Source organism: Apus apus, chromosome 1 (assembly GCF_020740795.1).
Source record: "Apus apus isolate bApuApu2 chromosome 1, bApuApu2.pri.cur, whole genome shotgun sequence".
NCBI lineage: Eukaryota > Metazoa > Chordata > Aves > Apodiformes > Apodidae > Apus > Apus apus.
In genome coordinates this window covers 158,567,341-158,588,979 of record NC_067282.1, presented here as the reverse complement: position 1 = coordinate 158,588,979, position 21,639 = coordinate 158,567,341, and the positions used below count along the sequence as shown (strand labels likewise).

Here is a 21,639-nt window from a genome sequence, read left to right as displayed (position 1 = left end):
TGGGATCAGAAGAAAATTTCTCAGTAACCACTAAAGCACTGGGTACATTATGAAAATTTTATTTCTTCCTCCAGAAAGAAATGTATCATGGGGTAAAGACACCAACAAACTCTTCTGGTAATGGCAAGCCTACCATTCAGACTTATACTGCATATTCGCTACTACGACTGTAAGTGTAAGGAAACAGTTTATGAATTTCTCAGAAGAACAATCTCATTTGTACATTGGCTTTAATCGTAAGACCATTTGCTTTGAGATCTCCATTAGCAGTGCATTTGAGGTCTTCACAGATCATGGCACATGAGACTCCTAAGTGCATGTTCCAACAGGCTCAGGAAAATGCGAACGGTAATTATTTCAGTAACATCAGCACTGTTTCTCTAACCGGTTTTATAATGCCACCTGTCCCAGGAAATTATAAAAGGCTCTTAAAGAACTATGCAGAAAAGGAAAGACAGTGCTGATAACGAAGCTTCAAAGGGTTTGAGATAACAACAGATGGGAAAACTGGAGCAGCTGCCTGCCTGGTTCTGTCCTTACACCCTTGACCCTTAGACCTCTCAAGGCAGAACCACAATGAGTACCTGTACCTGCTCTTTCAGCAGCAGCTGATCCAGCTCAGGAGTCCACTGCCCCGTTGTGTCCCTTTTTCTCTTAGGGATTTCTTTTCGTTCCCTAAAATCAACTGAAGTAACTGCATGCATTAATTTCCTGAGGTAGTTTCAACACAACACATAAAAGTCCCGGATATGGTTTTCTGTGGTGTGTTTTTTAAAGAAAAACGTAACACAAACCCCGTCATGTCAAGAACATCCAGGAAGCAGGTTAAGAATCACAGAATTTCACTCAAGGAGTAATTACAGTGTAATACCTACCATACTTTATATAGCAAAAGTCTTTTCCTAAAGCAAAGATATACATTCATCTGACCCAGAACCATAACAGAAACCAAAATAGATCACATAAAATAAGGATCTATTTTATGTATTAAGTTTGGTCTCACCCTTCTTAGGTAAACCAATTCACAGGAGTATTAAGACATCACAGTCAAAACCCCCCAAAGATACCTAAAGATCAGATTTACACAAAAAGCATACACTCAGTCAGGAACTTAAACTGTACCAAGACAATACCAAGAAACACCCTACTGTAAACAAGAAAAATGCTCAACAACAACATGAATAAATATAACTATACCAACCCCATAACCAGAAATCCTGCTTCCCACAATAAGGCTCCATGCTTTCCATCAAGCAATCCAGTGTTGAGAGTATCAACTCTATAAACAACTATTGACACAGGATTCCACTCAAAATATTTGTCTCTTTCTATATAAGAAAATATACTCCCTTAAAGAATGGCAAACTCTCAGATTCTTTGGAGCATGCATTCACTACATACACATCCAAAATGAACTGAAGCTTAACAACTCTCAGTGAAAAATTAAGTTAAATGCAACTATCTATAAGCCAGCTCATTTATTGTCAATATGCATATACTATCAACAGTATAAAGAAGTTTGTTGGGGACTATGAGGTATACAGGCTGTTGGTTTGAGATAAATCTTGAGGATCTGTAAGACCAACTTAAGTTAAATAATACTGCACTGGGTCAAAACAATGCCTCACCTATTACCACACTGACAGACACAATATACAATGCTATTTGGGAAGAACAACTCTTTGTGGCCCATTGCTCTTCCCAGCATCCACAATCACAGTACTACAAATATTAAAAGATCTGTTCCTGCCTATTCCATGATGCATCTGTTTTGAACTTATCTGTTAATTGGTCCAAACTCTTTTTGCATCTGCTGATATTATCTGTCTCCACTGCCTCCTGAGACAACAGAAGTCTGCAGTAACCAGCAGAATCACCAAACCCCATCTTTCAGTAACACTGTGTGAGTCACAGAACTCATGCACTACTACTACCTTTGCTGGGAGCACAGGGAGTTACAGAAGACTCATTATATGCAGGGAGAGGCAGTATCTTCTGTTATATCCATAAGGCTTTCAAGACCTGATGAAGAATTTGCACGCTCCAAAATCTGCTTTTCCCAATCTATTAGCTGATCTAAAAATATATTCATTCCCCCCCAACCCTAGCACCTGAGCACACTATGGATGCTTATTCAAGGTAATCTCAAGACTGTGGTAAGGTTCATGCCTCCCCATTTAAGTATTCTGGGATACAAATGATTGACTGTAACTGATTTGCTTTAAATCTGGAAAAGCACCTACATTAGTTTCCCAAATTTTTATAATTTACGAGGAATAACTAGCTAATTTTTCTTCACCAAGTGCAAACAGTTTTCAAAACAGCAAAAGCATATAAAAATATTCAGCAACAACTGCCCTGCTTACATTTAATGACAGGGGTACAGCCCCTCTGTTTACAACCAACAGAGTTACAATGGACCTGTTTAACTTTTCATTTTACCTGCCAAGTCTCAAACGCCTGCTTGTGGCTTCACAAGGCTCTTCAACCTCATAGAAACCAGAGGTCTGCTCTTCCACACTGCTGGAGTTTGGACATCCAAAGAGGAGATTTCTCCTAGCACCCATTGCAAAAGGCAAGTTCTCATACTCGGGTATTTCCTCATAGTAACGCACGTTCTCATACTCTGGAGCACAAGCATTGGATACAGAACTCAAAGGCATTTGTGATAAGTTCTCTCCCAACAGTACGTGCCCATCTAAAGACTCCAGCCTTTGGTTACTTCGCATCTCAGGTTGACTTCTGTTTCTCTGCCTCTTCTTTTGTAACACTGGACTTCTTATTTCCACAGAATGTGCCTTGGCAGATTTAGCCTTCCTTTCACTGCCTACAGATGCTAGATTCCGGCTGCTACCACCACTTCCATACCCGTCCCTGGTGGTAAGGTTGGCAATAGCACCATCCATTGACTGGCTGCCTTTAGACAGAAATTTTTGGAAGTCGCTTTTCATTAAGCAAACAGACAGTTTCATGTTGAGAAACTTTTTCAAGCTGTTTTTCTTCTGATGGTCTTTGCAAGGCTTGTCTGTCCTTTCCATGTCTACGGCAGAGAGAGATTTGGCCCTCGGCTTTGTCACAACAGTCAAGTGGTTGAAGCTGGTTGCTATGTTAGCATTTTTTAATGATTCTGAATTTCCTGAAAATGGAAGAATTGGATGAGGTAACTTCCAGACAGGTTTCTCAGAAGAACGTCTGGGTATGTCACAGGATGACAGTGTGCCTTGCTCCTTTGCTGGCGGACGCATGAAGTGAGACCCTTCCAGAACACTGTTCAATTTGTCCTCGTTGGAGGTATAAGAACTCTTCTCCACAAGCTCTGCTGATGCAGCTTTTTTCAGCACACCAGCAGCTGGTAGGCTATGCCTCTGTGGCTTCTTAGGAACAATTCTTGGAGAATTTTCATCCTTTATTTTAACTTCTTCCAGTTTTTGTGGGGAAACATGGAGGATACTGGAAGCAGACAAGTGCTGACTGCCAGTTAATTTGAGCTGCTTTGGCAAACTCATGGACAAAGTATCACATCTAACAAAGTTAGTCCTTTTGTCCACAGCATCTAGCATACTGGCATCATCTGTCACCTCATCCACAGAGTTAACTAAGTTACAGTCTGCATCTGAAGAACATTCAACACTTTCCACTGAATCAGACATCTTCTGCGACAACTGAGGCAAAACACTTTGTGATGTTGATGCTTCCACAGCAGGTTCCTTCACCTGATGCATTTTGTCTACATTTCTTTGAGTTATCTCACATTTTTCAGGATTAAGCATTTCTGTATTATTGTTATAACAAACGCTTTGAACAAGAATATTAATTTTTGCTGGCTTTTTAAAGCTTTGTTCCACAAGCTTAGAGGAATCTCTCTCTGAATTAGATGATTCCTTTGTTCCTTCTCCTGTGGTGTCTATGCCATCCTGACGGACAAGACATGCAGCACGTGGCTTTCTTGGCTTAGGGACAGGAAGCACTTTTGAGCTCAGGACAGAAGATGTTTCGGAGGAGGTTTTATCAGCATCTGCTTTCATACCCATTTCACCTGAAAATGTACTATTGCTACTTAATTTTTCATTTTCCAGGATTTCCTGGTCCAATGAGCAAGAACAACTGTGGTTATTTTCAGTCAAACTAGGACAAACTTCAGACATCTGAAACTCATCAGCAGTGAGCTTTCTGTCTGTATTTTGCTGCTTCCCTTTAGCTACCTCAGAAGATGATGAGGAGTGCACAAGTTCCATAAACTCTATTTTAACGTCATTCTTGGAACTGCTGCCATCTCTTTTGTCAAGTTTGTTTGCATACCTGTGCCTCACAGGACTGCTGTTAGGAAATACACCATGAGTTAGAACATCCTTAAGTTTTTCTTCCAAAATGCTGGCTTTCAAAACCACCTGATTTCTATTTGCCAGTTTTTCACTGTCACTATTCCCCAGAGCTAGTGCAGTTTTTTCACCAACTTTGATGTTCTCTAAGTTTTCGAAGTGCTCAAAAATTATCTGAGTTTTACAGGTGTTCTCCCCATTTCCAAGCTTATGAAGGCATTCAAATTTGCAAGATGACATTGGTAAAATATATGCTGTATTATCAGTACTCCCTTCCAAGGCTTCATTTTTATAGTTCAAGTGGTTGAGCGTTTGAGAAGAATCTCCCCTATGCTCCTCAAAGCTTTTTGTGCTTCTTTGTGTAGATGATGGAGGTTTAACTTCTGGAATGGATGAGCTCTTGAGAACTTTTGGTTTTGGTGCAATTGCTGGCTTGGTTTTCCTTGCTGCTTGTATAACACCAGAAAGTACAACATCAGGTTTCGGTGCAACAGGTGGAGGTGTCGCCTTGTGTCCTACCACAAATTTTGGTTTGGGGGCCACTGGTGGCTTCTTAATTTCTAGGAAGGATGGAAAACAAAGACTTTAGTCAACATCAGCTCACAAAACAACTCCACCTGTATCACAGTATAATTAGTTTTGTAACATTTAAATTACATGATCTGTAGGATCTTTGTGTGTGTGTATACATCTTCTTCCAGAATTATGTCTCCCTTCCCTACCATTGCTTTACTAGTTGCCTTTCTTCATTCTAACAGGCACAATCAAGGAGTGGTGGGGAAAGTCTTCAAGGGTGACTTATTCATTAAAAAAATAGTTTATGAAAAAAAAACAACACCCAAACTTTATGAGAGTGAATGTCCTTGGTCAGATACTAATATGATGTATAATACAAATATAAGTATGATGTTAATAAAAAAGAGTAATGGTAGATTAGCCTGGTTTTACAGTTTATTAAAATACCAGATAAAAATGGTGCAAATATGTTAAGTGCCTCATGTATAATAAGCTATGAATATAACAGAACAGCTAGGGTAACTACCAGGATAGTTCAAGTCCCTTCACCTGCCACCTTTGGAAATGTGCAACCTAGAATTCCTCTTTCCCTTCCTCTGCTTTTCAAACAATATTAAGATGGATTACCAGGGTAGCTGTAAAACTCACATGCCACTACCATCAGTTCAGTGAAGTAAGTCTGCGATGCGAAGTTAATGCAGTAATTTGTAACAAGTCAGTGCTCTCTTACTGTAAAAGTAAAATACTATTTCTGTGCATCTTATAAAATTACTCTTCCCAACGTGTTACAGTCTGACCTAAAACCAGTCATCACTGCTATGACTGATGACCCCCCAAGATGACAAACCCTGGGGAGACTGGACAGGAAAAGGAGCACATGAGGAACTTGGAGATTATGGAGTTTTAATCATATTGCTGGATTGTGGTGCCTTTGGCATTTTTTATTTGTTTGGTTATTTTGGTTTTTTTTAAGGTATGCCTGAAATATTTTAATATTGCAGGATAATTTAAGACAATTTATTTCCATATGCTGGAGTAATTTCAGATTTCCAAGTACTTTGAGTGATTTTTAACATACGAAAAATTATTTATAATGTAAACAAAAGTATCGTTCTGTTTTGTTTGGGTTTTTTTATGTACTAGCTCTGTATTTATTACCTTTCTTTTGAATAATATTTTGGTATGTTTTCAGGAAGTCATGCACATATTAAATAAAACTCTCAAGAAAACATGTTAATTAATGTTTAACATGCCAAGAGATTGGGTAAGACATTGATTTATTATTCCCTTTGAAATGTGGGTTTGGTGTTTGTTTGGTTTTTATCACTATTGTTATTATAGATGTGCAACTATATCCTAATCTCTAGCCTAAAAATACAAGAATAACGTTTCTGGGGTTTTTCCGTTTGGAATTTTTTTTAAAAAGGCAGATGCCCTCCGTTGCAAGCATTTCCTAAACACTAAGCCACTGCTCTAGCAGACGGCCAGAGACAATGTCTCTCCTATAGAAACAGGAAAACCATGTTTTTCTAGGACATGAATCATTAAATGGTATCCAGACTGACTCCACTTACACTTTGAATAGCTGCACTCACTGCAATTATATTAACAAAGAGGTAAACCGAAAGGCAGAGACAGTTTTGGAGACGTTTTCCAAGCGGGAACATGGAATTTCTGTCCGAAGGTACAGCTCCCAATAGTCACCAAGGATATCCCAAGAGTGACTCAACAACCAGCTACATACCACCTTCTTCTGCCTGTCCAAAGGCAGAGGTTTCTCACACAATGAAGGGTCAATACTCTGCTGGGAAAAAACCCTGCCTATTTAAGTTGGAGAATTAAGTGATGGCAATAAAAGGAACCTGTTTCCTACAGTAAAAACTAAGGAAGGGATGCCCAATTTGTCACAGAACACAATGCAGCAGTAGACCTGGAGCACAGTCAGTAAAATGTATGAAGATATTTAAGCTCCCTGAAAACAGGAGAGAGACAGTCTGCTAGGGAACCTCTCCTGATGATCAAATGGGAGAAACAGACTGCAGAAGATACAGAAGACTAAACACTGGCTAGGTAAGTGATATCCTGTGGAATATTTGTCCCACTCCACAAACTGAAGTCCACAAGCCTAGAAAGCTTCTCTTTCTCTAGTGGGAATGCCTAATGTTTTGGATAGCAATCAAACTAGATCACTCTGCAAGGCTTTCAACTAGTATTCATAAGAGACAACACTCAAGAAGGTATGACATTATACCATTACCAGAATATAAGATTCAAAACCAAAACATGACACTGTAAAGGGATGCAAAGAAAACAAGAAAGTTGTTTATATGCCAACAGTGAAAACCTGGATAATGAACACAGCCAAAAAAATTAACTTCTGATAATAACTGCAATTTAATACAGTCTCTGAAACCTACTGGAATTTTTCAAATGCCTTCAATCTTAAAAAGCATTGAGATAGACAGAAGAGATCAGCAAGTTGTGTGCTACAATAAAGACACCACTATCTGCTTTGAAGTGATTGCTCACTTTATCTAGAGTAGATGTGGGTCAGTGTATTAACAGGCATGTCACAATCTTGGTATCAATACAGATCTGCAGTAGACGACTCAATCAGAAAGGAATGTGATGAGGAGCCCTTTCAAACATAAGTATGACGTGAGAGGAAAGACTCCAGGAAGGGAATGCATACCAGTAGTATTTTTCAGAAACTTAAAAGACATTTTGTTGAGGAGAACAAGTGATTAACTTCTTAGAAAAAAAATTACAGCAGCTAGACAAGGGTGAAAGTATATTACATTTTTATTAGAAATCAGGAGATGGAGTTCAGTTGTTTATAAAAACATTTCATTCACCATGTGTGGATAAAAAAAGAGTTTCTACATAACACAGTGCTTTAAAAGGGACAATTTCCCATCCTGAATAGAAAGAAAACTAAGTAGGAGGCAACTGTTATATATAAAGGTGTAAGGAATGACTGGAAGTCATATGAGAATGACTTTTTTTGTTAAATGACAAGCATAAGCAAGCCTCTTTGGTGAAAACCATTAAATATAATTAAGGAAACATTATACAACAAATGCATGGACTGGCGAGTTGTTTGGACAACGGGCTTTTTCATGGTGCCACGTGGAACTGTCTACCTAAGAGCAGAGATGGTTGGTTATGCTTAGGAGGGCAAACTCTGAAGAGAATTTGGAAATCATTGGAGTTATATCAGTTCCATACACATCTGCAGCTAAGTGGTAAATCATCCTCCAAATTATAAGGAGTTAAATATAAAAAGATGAAGGGAGCTGAAAAAATTTCTGCACAGAGCACATGCTGGACTGTTAGTGACATGATAAGTCACCTTCTGGCATTCTTGGATGAAAACTTGGGAAGAATGCAAGAATTAAAGACAGAAGTATGCAAGGTCTAAAAATTATGCCTCAAATCCCAAGAAAGCTCATTCTTCTTAATTTAACCAAGAATTTAAGAAGTGGGATGGTAATAGTATGTGTACTTATATGTAAAAGATTTTTGATAACAGATGGCTCTTTAATCAGGAAATAGTGAAACAGTGAGATGCCAGAGCTGACCACTGCAGTTTAACAAGTTAAAACTAGAAACAAAGCTTTAAAATTATTATTAAACCCAAAGGATAATTAACTACAGGAACATCATGCCTGGGGTTCTGGTGGGGCCACCAGCACTTACAGTTAACCTAAACTCTCTTTCTGAGATGTGTAGAAGTTTCAGGGGAAATTCTGGACCGAACACTGGACTCTCTGGCTTGTCTCGCTCAGGAGAATAGAGAAGCACTATGACTTCCCCCACTTACCCCTCCAATCCTACTCCATTTCTCAGAGACAATCCCTGCATCCAGATTAGCATAATGGATTATTAGCATAATGGGTTACCAGTAATAAACCCAAATGTAAGAGCAGAAACAAAACATTTTTATTTGCAAAAACAGAATAAATTAATAGGAGCCAGAGAAGCAGCCAGAGGTATCCTCTGACTTGCTTGGGTAGGCAAAGGAAGAAATCCATAAATAAATTTACAAAGCTGCCATCACCAACAGGAAACCTGCTGCTCATCTAGGAACAGCCAAAAAAAAAAAGCTTACAAATATCAACACACCCAACACCCTTCAAAAATACGGGTTAAAAAAGGCATTATTTTTTTAAAAATAACAGATATTAGCATCTCCTATGCAGGTCAATGCATACACTCTTTGTCTGACTTAAGGTCACAGAACAGAGAACAGACATTTGTCCCTCTGGCAAATTATCTCCTCCAGTGTGCCAAGGAAAAAGCAACACCCATTCTCATCCTACCAAGCTCCTCTGCAACCAACACTCATTACGGCTCAACTAGCACGTGCTCTTGTCCTACCTTCCAAGTTGCTTTACAGAAGGATGAGAACACCCTGGAACAACTTCCTCCATCCATGTTTTGGCCTTAGAGTGCCCATTTCTGTTCTTCAGATGATACAATTTGACAACTGAGGACCTCACTTAAAAATGCTCATCTGTCTTCTCCTATGCAGTATCATGAATGAGCAGGAAAGCCACTAAGGCAGTGTAGTCTTAAGCACTATTATTATTACACAGCTTTACATCTTTGCCTCAAATCTGTACCTCCTGTTGTCTTGCCTGCCCAACACAGGGACACGGAGAAAAGAAGATATATGAAGTTGAACTAAGGCAAAAATACAACTAGCACTACCCCCCTGCAATAAAACCTAGTACTGCTAGAGGAACATTTTCCCAGGTTGTCTTTATGCCCGTACTTTTGAAATTATGTTAACAACTTCTACGTTTGGGAACAGCAAAAGACCAAGACCAAGTTATGTTTTACTACATCTGTCCAGGACACTGGGATGAACGGTTCTGGATGCTGTTGTGCAAACACAACTTAATATTCTTTGCCTTGCAATGCTCCACATGAACAGAAGCCTCTCTCCTGGTGTTCAGGGTCCCCTAAGGGACCGTTTCCAGCCACGCAAGAGGTATCCCCGTGGCGGGATCCTGCAACTCTCCCTAAGGCAATAACCTTTTTGAACCACAAAACAGTAAAACAATTAATCAGTGTGACATAAGATTTTGCCAGCAGCTGGACCTAAATTTAAGGTTCCGGTACACAATCAGGTAACTCTGGGGTGAGCCAAAGTGTGAACTTAACAAATCAGCTACTCTATAGAAGCTGGCCATATGTATACTCTTATGTAACCACACGGTACACAAGGTAGTTTATTCCTTTTCACATCATAGGTGAAATCTATTTCACACGTACTAGGAAAAGGAGAGGGCTTGAAACAGTTACTGCTTAGCAGCTGGTCTACTGTAAATGTTCATACTGGCTTTCTCATGGCACCTTGTTTACATTTGAACACTGTATTCTAAGAGTGAGGAAATCACATCTGTAGGCTATATATGAGAATAATACAATACCCAGAAGGTATCTACCAAGGGATCAGTATGGAGTTCTTTCTTACATGAAAGTGGAGCTTTCGGCTACAGTCCATTTACTGTTCCTGGGACTACTTTTGGTGTATTATACTTCAACTCATGGACATAAAACAAGAAAATGAAGCCAGCATGTAGGTAGAGAGATAATTATTGTTCTGTGTTTGGGATACATTCAGATGTTATTGCAATGGCAGTGACTACACTGTAGAGAGAAAGAGATAAAATGTTTTAAAACTCTCATTCTCTAGCAACTTAAGTTTTAATGACTCACAACAAGACTTTTCAGGTCAATTACTTCTCTTACAGTTACAGAAAGAAGGTTTCATTATGCAAACACCCCAAAGAAGTATTCTGAGATCACTAATTTATTTCCTGTGACTGTGTATTTATTTTCTCATTATCCAGAGGCTCCGATTTTCGCAGGTGCCACAGTGCTCAAAAGAAAACAACAACAAAAAAAAAGTCATGACATCCCGAAAGATAACACATGTAGTTTTTAAAACACAAGGGAAAATGATGGTTTCCAAACTACTCCAGTTTTAGAAAACATCCTAAATAAACTGCAAAAGGAAAACATTAATTTCTAGATCTCAGGTTGTTCGATGACTTGTTGAAATAAAACAGGAAAATTAGGGATAACTTTAGAGTAAGGACAAGAGATGAATAAACAACCTTTTAAGATTGCATGCTGAGATAGAGCTGATATAACAAGACTTGACACAGTAGAGGGTTAAAGGGACATTAAACCCTGTGGGCCTCATTTTTTCAGTCCTTGAAAGCAATGAAGTTTGATTGGAAAAGTCATGTTGTTTTTTTTCATTCTGTTCCTGCTATGTTGGGTTTTTTTCCCCTTTGAATTACATTTTTGACATTAAAATACTACATATTTCTCATTGCTGTTGTCAAATCAGATTTCAAATCTGAGCTATACATTCTGCCCACATTAAATAAGCTGTATAAATTCACATATAAGGACTGTTTCTTCAGCAAGAAATAATAAATGTCAAACTCATAACTCTAAGCATTTGTTTTTCCCTTTTAAAGGCAAAGCACATACTTGAAGACAGCACAACAGTTCCAGGCAGAAAACAAGTAAATGTGCATTTGTCAGGATCATATATAAAGAACACGCAGTACATGAGAAAGCAATGAGAGCTACAAATTAAGGTGGACACCAACATACATGTTCATTACTAAAATAAGATAATTTTTAAATCATCTGGAAGTATTTTGAATAAGTGCCATAGTTCCTTAGTTCTAACAAGTCCAGATTTACATATACATTTTTATAGACGTAAGCAACAGCTACAGCAGAAGTCCTTCACCTGTCATCTGAATTACACCCAGCTCTGGACTGAGATGTAGCTGAAACAATTTTGTAGAGAAACTTTAGAAGATACATAGCAACAAACTGAACATGCACTGCATTATTCAGAAAGGCAGAGGGCAAACTGTAGTGGAGCTAAGGCTGGGTTACCAATAATTGACCTCTCACAACTTGTCCTCTCCATGGACAGAAGCTGTGTTCAGTATTTCTCTCCATAGCATAGTCCCTTAAAGTAGCACAGTGTCTCTTACAGAGTCATGCATATCAAACTGAAGTCACTCGTATCTGAAAATTCTACTTAAAAATATTAAACCATTACTGATGATGCTGTACCAGGTTGTTTTGTTCTAGAGGTGCATTAAAAGAAGACACAATAGAGATATTCAATCCCTTCAAGTTAAACTGAAGGAAGAGCAGAAGGATTTCTAGGCATTTCAAGTTCCAGGTGAAGCCTTCACACACAATGGTAACATTTTTACTGAAACATTGTACCAATCAGTTGTCAGAAAACTAGCTTTCGCAGCACGAACTACAGTAATAACCGAATTCACAATCTAAATAATTTCAGTGTAGGAAACAGATCCTATGGATCACAGAACTGACACTAAAACACAGGAGTTGGTACTTCAGCAATAGCTTTATAAAGCACGTCTGCATATTTCAGGAGCTAAATTCTGCAGCAATAAAGATGGATACCTAACCTTCAGGACAGTCTTTGGGCAGTCCTCAGTCTCTTCATACCCTACCCATGAGCTCCGTTACTGACATGGCAAAGCTACCCTGACACTCTCAGCAGGAGCGTGAATGTCTCATCCTGTTTCACCTGTTCCCCTCCTCCCCCCCCCTTTTTTTTTATCCTCGCATAATCAATCACACACAAAATCCCCCCTTCAACAGCCTTCACGTGCCCCTCAGCTTCCCTCTTCCTGCCTACCAGGGCTATGCCTCCCTAAAATTCACATTTTCCACGTAACTGTCCCACTTCCTTCTTACTGATATTCCTCAGCATCCCTTTCTCTTTTGCCTTCCAAGTGACTTGGCTTACCAGAACTCCTTTCTCCCCACTATCACAACACGAACTAAAACAGGGAGACTCAGTCACAGAATGGCAGCTCTACAAGTCCTGAAGCCACTGTTTAGTGCTGAAAATCTACCCAACTCTCTGAAACTTAGTACCACATAAAATTTTATTTTAACAGCCCGGCTATAAGCTCTTGAGCACCCCCTAACACATATCGTTTATTTGCACAGCTGTTTAACTCTTAAGAGCAGGGGTGAATTGCACTGCCAGAGGCACTACTAAATAACATGAACCTCCAAGGCAGCTGCTAAGTAGAGACATCCCACTTTATCATGTTTTACAAGATGTAAACCAAATTAGTTCTGCCATATATATATTAAAATAGGAATATTCTAAATGAAGCAGGAGGATACATTGAATAGCTTTTTATTATCCAGCAAATTCTTACTGAGTAATACAACCCAGATAACAAAGCTGGATTTGATGACAATGTGACATATTTCAGAGGAAAACGCTGAGAATTAGGTTGATGTTTTTTCTTGATGTCTTTGTGTCGCTCCTTCACAACACCCCCACCCTATTGCCTACAGGAAGCGCTGCTTCAGGTTTACACTGTAATTAGCTGTGTCTCCATCCAATACATAATAACCTACACATGACATCTTTTAAACGCAGAAACGACTCCTGTTCTTGTCTTCAAGCAGACTAAGAAAGGAATCCACTAACCTAACAGATGGGTGAGCAAAAGTACTAACAGCTCACCACCGTGCAGCCAAACCAACCAAAAATACGAGCAACTCCCTCAAGCGCGGGGAGCTCCTGTTTATAACCAAGAATTTGCCTCGCAGCTCTTTTAGCCGGAAAACTGGCAGCGATAAAGGAAAGGGAGGGGGCGGGGGGAAAGGTAAGTGAAGCACCGAAGCAGGTCAGTTCAGCCCAGCAGCTGGAAACGCCAGAAGCTTCCCGGTCCCCCCGCCCTGCCCGTGCGTGAGGGCTCCAGCTTGCCCGAGCTCGATCCAGGCAGGTACACCCCGAAGCAAAGACGCGGCTCAGTCACTGACAAACTTTCGCAGCCCGGCGGAGTCGGGAAGAGCGGGAACCCAAACCCCAGCGCCGGCTTCCCTGCCAGGAAGCCCGGCTTTAGGCAGGTCCCGCTTCGCCGCCGGGCACGAAGCCGCACGCCGGGGACAGCCCGGCTCAGCCCCGAAGCCAAACGTGCGCGGGGAAGCGGGGCTGCCCGCGGGCAGGCAGCGGGGTGCGAGGCAGCGCTCCCCCCGCAGCCCCGCAGCGCCCAGCCCGCTGCCCCGCGCGTCCCCCGGGGTGACGGGGGGGACGCAGCGCCCGGCCACGCCGCGGCCATGGGGGAGAGGTGGGCACCGCCGCTGCCGGGACACGGAGCGCAGCGGCGGCACCGGCTGCCGTCCCGCACCGGCACCGCAGGGCAGCCGCGGCGCCCCTCCCTCGCAACCCCCCACGCCCCGTGGCGCCGGGTCCCGCCAGCCGCCACACGGGGTTAGGCGAGGCCAGACTTCGGGAGCGCGGGGGCGTGCGGGCTCCCCGCCTGCCCCCGCCCCGGGCGGAAAGGACCCGCCGCTCCCCAAACTTCCCCGGGACAACTCACCGGCGGAGCTCATGGTGCTCCCCACGCGCCGCGCTCCCCCGTCCCTTTACGCCACAGCCCCTCTGAGGGCCGAGGAGAAGGAGCCCATTGTTCCCCCGCGCCGCCACCCAGCAGCAGCCGCCGCCGCCGCCCCCGCCCGCCGCCGCCGCATCCCGCCCCGCGGCTCAGCCCGCGCCCGCCGCCCCGCCGCCCAACGCCGCCTCCCGCGGCGCCCCCTGCCGGCCGCCCGCCCCGCCCCGCCGGCCCGGAAGCGGGGCCTCGCCGCGCCCGCTGGGGGCTGTAGTTCCCGCCGCGCCAGGCAGGGCCCCGCCGGGTGGGGAGGGGCCGCCGGCGGGGCGGCGGACTCCGTTTCCCAGAGTGCCCGCAGGGGGTGGCATGGCGGAGAAGGATGACACCGGAGTTTGACGAAGAAGTGGTGTTTGAGGTGGGCGCGGGGGCGACCCGGGGCGGGCTGGACCCGTGTCTCTCCGCCCCCTGGCTGGGGCGTTGCGCCGCGGGCCCCGGGGGCGGCTGCCGCGGGCGGCCCGAGCTGCCGCGGGGCGTGAGGCGGGCGCGGGGCCCGCCCGGCCGGGGCAGCCTGCGGGCGGCGGGGCGGGCCGGGCCGGGGCGGTGCTCGCCGGGACGGAGCGGGACGGAGCGGGGTGTCCGGCGGGACGGAGCGGTGCGGGGCCCGAGGGCGCGCCCCTCCGCGCGGGCGGGGCCGCTGGCGGGAGCGGGAGCGGGAGCCGGGCCGGGGCTGAGGGAGGCTCGGCCCGGGGAAGGGGCGATCCTTTGTGCGGCGGCCCGCCCGGGCTGCGCGGCTGCCGGCGGCCCGGCTTGGCGAGGAGGGAGCGCGGCGGAGCGGGAGGCCGGTGTCGGCGGGTGTTGCCCCCGAGCCGCCGGCCCTGGGGGGCCGTGGCGGGCTGAGGGGGGGCCCGGGGGCGTCAGCGGCGTGTGCGGCCGCACAGCCCCTCGCCGCTGGCGCCGGAGGGGCCCGGGCTGCCGGGCTGCGCGGGGCAGGGGCGGTCAGTCCGCGGCCTGGGTAGTAAAGCCTGCCTCTCGGTCAGGGGCATTCTCGTACAAGGTACATTTCAGCACGCACCCACCTGTGTAGTAAGTACGGACGCTACCTTGTCTCTTAGTTGCATCATTTGCTTAAAACCTTTAGAGCTCTATTGCGTGTCTAGTTAGGTATTAGGGCTTCTATGTCATGTCGGCCGTAATTAAAACAATGGTTAAATATATCTGCTGTTTCAGTTCCGTGACAAAATCAGATCAGTTTGCAGTGGGTACTTGCAGCTTCCTGGAGAGCATGCCTGGTTTTGCAGGTGTACAGAGAAAGTGGTTATAGAGAAATGCTGTCTTTAAAATTATTTGTTGTTACAGTAGTGGTTACAAGGCTTCTGGTTTTACCAGAATGTGAAAATCTCCTTAGATAAGAAATGCTTTTTGTCTCAGCTGTGTAAGTGCTGCCTGTTCTTGGCTTTGGTCTGTACCACGACGTTGTTTGTTTATCCACAACCAACCTCAAATCCTAACAATAAAGTCTGTTACTTGAATTGCTGCTATGTTACATTGCTTCCTTTAACGGCATAAATTAATTTATTTCGTGGGTATAATGCATGTCCTCAGCATTCTTTCTTCAGTAAAAGTGATACTCATTTTACAGTTCCACCGTTCTCCGTTCATGCAGCAGTTGCTGTTTTGGTGGAAAAATTTCTGCTGCACACAGAGTAAAAGATCTCCCTTCATGTGCATATGTACTTCATTATTTTCTCTGTGCTTTGTGAATGGATTTCCAATGCTAGTAGAGGCCATTTGATACACTTCTCTCTCGTGTGTGTATGCACGCTTACAGGTATGTTGAGTGACACAGTGACTTTCATCTTGATGTACAACTACATCAGATAAGCAACAGTAGGAAAAATACAGCTTCTTTTTTTTTTGGTTGATTGGTTGGGATGCAGAGCCGGGGGAGGTACCCACTAAAAATAACAGGAACCTTGAAATACCCACAAAAATTATCTTCAGAAGTGCTCAGGAGTGTTCCTGCCATTGTAAGGGGAGGGCTCCACAGAGAATTATGCACATCCTCCACACCGATGAGCCAGAGACGGGAGCTGGCAAGGAGCGGAAATGCATCTGGGCAGCTAATGCTACCATACATTTATTTTTTAATTGCTGTTTTAATTTCTTTCTTGGACTGCAAAGTCTCCACCTTAATTATCTTTGTTTTCTGGGAAGCAGCTACATATTTTCTGCCTGGCCCATTTCATCACTTCCCATGTTCTTCAGTGGTCCCTGTTGCAAGGAGGCCTTCAGCATATAGACCTGGGTTGCCGTGAGCAATGACTGTTTTCTCTGGGCTTTTGGGGCTCTTGTGAACAAGATACTGGTCAATATTATAAGTTGTAGAGGTGTGCTAACAAATGCTTACTTGAAATAGAAGTGGTTCATGTTTCTCATGCCCCACAGAATAGGTAGGAAATGGAAGAGAGGCAGAATGGAGTATGCCTGTTCCACATAACCTGTTCCACATCACAGTTACGCCCAGTGTTACTTTCTACACATTTTTACAGGTCATGGCTCTATCCAATAGGCCCAGAATACATCAGTGACAGCTGTCTGCATTACAAATTTTTCACGGTCAAATTATGGCCTACTGATAGACACTTGTGAGCTACCAAGGACTGATTGTTTTGCTTACTGTCAAAATACCTTTAACGTATCTCTGAAAGAAAGGATGCACAAGCATGGTGTTGCTGCCCTGGGAAAGCAGTGTTTTCCATCCAGCTCAAGAGCTATTGCAGATTGTTGTGATTGAACATAATGAATGGTGGACATTTTACTCTTACGCAGTAAGTGCTGTCACTCTATCCAGTTTATACATTAATTCTACAGCAGCCTGCGATTTTTATTCACCAACGGCATAGTCCTCAGCACTTCAGTTCTTGCATTTGTTACAAGCAGTTGTTCTTCTAATTAAATGCAACAAATATTGGGGGGAGGAGAGAGAACCCAAGAAACACAGAGGTCCCACTGCTATGCTTGGTCTGGGCTCGTCTGCCAGCAGTGTGTCAAATTAAAAATTGTTACAGTGGGGAGCAGATTGTACTAAAAATGGAGGAACAATTAATTACATGCGTTATTTATGTTTGTCAGTTTATTAAAGGCAATAATGATATAGGAAATTTGATGTGATGTTACTTGAGATGAGTTTTTACAAAATGGGCTAAAAGAGAGAATGCTGTATTTACAAGGTAGTATGCACTGCAGTTACAGTGTACTCCAGAGTCCCCTGGAATATTGCAGTGTTTTGTGTATTTTGATATGAGACTGGAATTGTGGAGTTTTGTTGTTGTTTGAACTATGGCATCTCCTTATTTTCTTTTCCTGTTTTAAATTTATAAATTAAAGAAGCTCTGTTCAAACTGGCTAAATTTCTCCATCATTATTCCAGTGGGAGGACTGTGTCAGAACTTCATTGCTTTAATAGTTAATCATTGTCATCTAAGTTTTGACTTTAAATTTATGAATGTCCACTTTATACCTACTTGCACTTCTGCTAATATTGTCTGTTACCTTATATAGTTCTTATATTTCTCTAGAATTTACCTGTCCTACTGTATTCATAGAAAGCAGTCTTATCCTGGCTAAGGATTTTGCTGAATGAAATAATCCAGTATTTTTTAGCTTCCTTCCACAAAACAGGTTTTCCTACTGTTAATTTGGGTTTTTTTTGTTTGCTTGTTTTAGGTTTTTTTTTAACATCTACTTCAGTTTGAATAAATCTTGCACTACCTGAACTTGCAGTGTGGTACTTGGCATTCTTGCTGGGAACTTGTGCAACTATTTTCACTTGCTTCTGCTGGGATACTTTGTTTCTTGAATCCTAGGCCTACAAAAAACTTTTTGAAGTCTGCATACCGTAAGACTTGGTTATAATGTAGGGTAACCACTCACGTCTGTCCTTATTTTTATCAACAGCTGCCACATTGTTGAAGAGTTAATGTTTTTATTAGTCCCTCTGTGTAAGGTCTTGCTGTTGTCTACTGTTAAATTACATGCCTTTAGCAGTACCCACACAAGGTCATCCACTTCTTTTTGAATGATTTTTCAACCCTTTTCTGCTTAGAAGATGTTACTCGGTGTTACTGGGAAATTTCATTGTCATGCTTTTTTTGGTATTAGGTTAATCAAGGAAAATTCAAAAGCTTCGACCAAAGACTTATTCTTTAGGAGCTCCATTAGTAACCTTCTGATCTGATACCTTTCTGTTCAGCATAACCCACTGTTATCTCTGCTATCTACATATTTGCTTCCTTTCCCATCTTCTTCATCTTAACTGATACGGCACTTTATCAAAAGTCCATACCCTAAATGGCACAGTGTAAAAAGTCCATGTCAACTTCCTGCATTTCCTTTATCTAGAAAAATTAGCTGCCTTGTCAAAGAAGGATGTCAAGTAAGTTTGGCACAATCTACCTCTGCTGAACCCATGGGATATCTTCTTTGATGATCATTTGTTTTCTTCTCAGTCTTTGAATATTGCAAGAAAGAATAATTCTTCTCAGTAGCATGCTGGCTTTTGATCAGATTCGTAGACCTGACATTTCTGTTTGCTTTTTTATTACCTGTAAATATAGGCACTATGTTTGCATTTTTCCACTTGTGAGTTTATAGATTTATTAAAAAAGCCTTTCTGCTCTATCTTTGATGTCTTGTGCCCATTCTTTCAGAACAGTGGGATGAAGGGGATGCAAACACTGCTCTTTCAGTGCATTTTCAGCTCCCAATTTCTGCTTCCAGCTCAATCATTTGTCCTATATTTTAATGAGCTTGTGCAGGTTTGTTTTTTACATTCAGACAGATAGTAAAGTTATGGTCACAGAATCACAGAATAGTTGAGGTTGGAAGGGACCTCTGGAGGTCATCTAGTCCAACTCTCCTGCTCAAGCAGAGCCACCGAGAGCTGGTTGCCCAGGACCATGTCCAGGCAGCTTTTGAGTATCTCCAAGGATAGAGACTCTGAAACCTCTCTGGGCAACCTGTGCTAGTCCTCAGTTCCCCTCACAGTCAAATTTTTTTTCCTGATGTTCAAGGGAAACCTCCAGTTTTTCAGCATGTGCCCACTGCCTCTGGTCCTGTCACTGGGCATGGCTGAAAAGAGCTTGGCTCTCTGACCTCTTTGCACCATCCCCTCAGGTGTTTACTTACCTTGATGAGATTGCTCCAAGCCTTGGTTTCTTCGAGCTGAGGAGGCCCAGCTCTCTTAGCCTTTTCTCATGTGCGAGATGTTCCTTCAGGTTCACCCAGACCGTTGTTGGAATCTAGTTCCAGAAAGTCTTCCTAACTATGTCAGCTATATATGGTTCTGGTGGAAGGACTAGAGCTGACTTGCTGTTTTCCATTTTATTGCTGTTTCTACAGAAGGAAGTTAACCCATGCACCTTTTTTCACCAGATTGCACCAAAAAAAGAGATATAGATACCTACAGTGTCAAACTGCCACCACCTTAAATTTTAAATGGCTTTTTCATACACAATGCTTGAAATATAAAGTTTTGCATGTAGAATTGTTTTAAAATATAGTACTGAATTTATTTCATTACCATAAATATCTCTACATTTACCAAAAAAAAATTCAGGAAGGAAAACATTCCTTACTTGAGATATTGTTTTAATTAGTCTTGTGCCATCCCTACAACCAGTTCTGTCCATATTCTCTACTTGATGCTGCTATTCACTAGGTATTTCAGTAGTAATGGAAATACATGTTAAAGAATAGCCCCACTAAATGCTGGCTGGCTATCACGACAGTAGTGTCACAGTTGAATCTAATAAAAAGATTCTAGATCTTGAGGATCTGATCATGAGCATGACTCCAGACTTTTAAATTTGGTGTGTATTGTTTCTCCCATTAGAAAACCCCAACTGAAAAATACAATATAAATTGTATATATCATCTTTCCTGACTTAAAATTTTATCTTGTGCAAAAGGGAGAACATTATCAAATTAACACAATGGGACTTCTTTGGCTCACCTATCTGCATCAAATTTCAGAATCCATACTAATCTGTATTTAAGAAGAAAAGAAATCTGGGAATGAACACAAAGAGAGTAAAAAAATCTCATGCCCAAATTAAAACAATTATATATTTGTAAAATATTGAACACAACTCTACTGAACCTACATGTGGAACCCACAAACTCAGAACAAAGATTTTGAATGTAAAACAGATGTTATCATTGCACAGCCAGCCCTTGCTCAAGCAGTCATCTTCCCATCGTTGGGGGAAAATATGCACAGAAAAGGCATGAACCTTTACAGAGTTTGCAGAGACATGCTCTCAGTTCTTTGTCTTCTTACTGTAGTGGAAGAAGCTAATGTGAAAAACAAGTCCTGCAAACAGTGGAAAAGTGCTTTACAAGTGACATGCCATCCTAAGAAAGGAAGCACCAGGGCTCAGCAGAGCTAGCAGCTACATGGCACAGGGTCTGGCCTGTGTTGGGAGGGAAGTAGGAATCGTGAAGTACTTTTAGGAGGGACGTGGGACAAAAGCACTTGGGGAATATTTGGCAGTATCAAAATGGGTTCAAATGTCAGGTTCAGAATGACAACTTGCACTGCTTATTTAGGTAACAGGCCAAGATACTGCTTGGTGCTAAGGAGCATGAACGATGCCTACATGAAATGTTCTGATACACAAATTTCTCTTAAGATTTAGGAGAGATTCCAGCAAGAGGCACCACCATTTCCCAGCATAATACAACTATATGCAGAACACCATTTAGCTGATATGTTCTCTGCATGCCTACAACAGTTAAACGTGTCTTAAATATGGTATTTCTTTGCTTAAAATACTGGTGCATCACTAAATTGAGATGTTCAAATCCTCATCTGAACCCTTTTAAACCAAATGTAGCTGTTATCAAAACACTCAGTGATGTCTTCTTTCTCAAATGCTTTAATTTAAAAAATAAAACAAAGCAAAAAAAAATTAAACCGCAGGAAACCTAACCTTAACTTTTTTTTTTGTCATTACAATTTTATCACATTCATTCAAAAATCTGAAAACTTTAGAACTTGCAAAGTAATGTGATTTTTGTCAAGCATCAGGCTTATAAATGTTGTATTCTGAAAAATAATGTCTCAAATGTTATAAATTACGAAAAAGAACATTCACACAACTTCAATGGTAGTGTCAATAATGTTCCCTTAACAGGGTTTTTCTCACTGAATATTGGGTGGACTGAAGAGGTAGTACTCTTATTTTATACATATGCATGCAAGAAAGCCAGCTTTAAATACAGGGTTTTGTTAAAACCACAGTTCAGTTGTCATTCTGATGAGCTGGCTCTGAGACTGTTTTGTTTGCCTGAAGTGTGAGTTATTGCCA

General features: G+C 42.3%; 2 protein-coding genes across 11 annotated transcripts in view; one reads left to right on the top strand and one right to left on the bottom strand.

Moving 5' to 3' along the window:
- FGD6 (FYVE, RhoGEF and PH domain containing 6) overlaps positions 1–14,360 on the bottom strand; it is a 73,097-nt gene extending 58,737 nt beyond the window's left edge. For all 6 annotated transcript variants that reach the window (XR_007890707.1, XR_007890705.1, XR_007890706.1 and 3 more), the window contains exons 1-2: positions 14,261–14,360; positions 2,443–4,879 (exon numbers count right to left, since the gene is read on the bottom strand). Coding sequence is in view for 3 of the 6 variants with exons in the window: in XM_051630675.1 (XP_051486635.1) it covers positions 2,443–4,879; positions 14,261–14,273 (2,450 nt within the window). In the remaining 3 variants the exon portion in view is untranslated. The remainder of the gene's footprint in view (positions 1–2,442; positions 4,880–14,260) is intronic.
- A 260-nt stretch (positions 14,361–14,620) lies between these two features.
- VEZT (vezatin, adherens junctions transmembrane protein) overlaps positions 14,621–21,639 on the top strand; it is a 68,814-nt gene continuing 61,795 nt past the window's right edge. For all 5 annotated transcript variants that reach the window (XM_051610948.1, XM_051610939.1, XM_051610976.1 and 2 more), the window contains exon 1: positions 14,621–14,684. In XM_051610948.1, the coding sequence (XP_051466908.1) occupies positions 14,649–14,684 (36 nt within the window). In that variant the 5' untranslated portion in view covers positions 14,621–14,648. The remainder of the gene's footprint in view (positions 14,685–21,639) is intronic.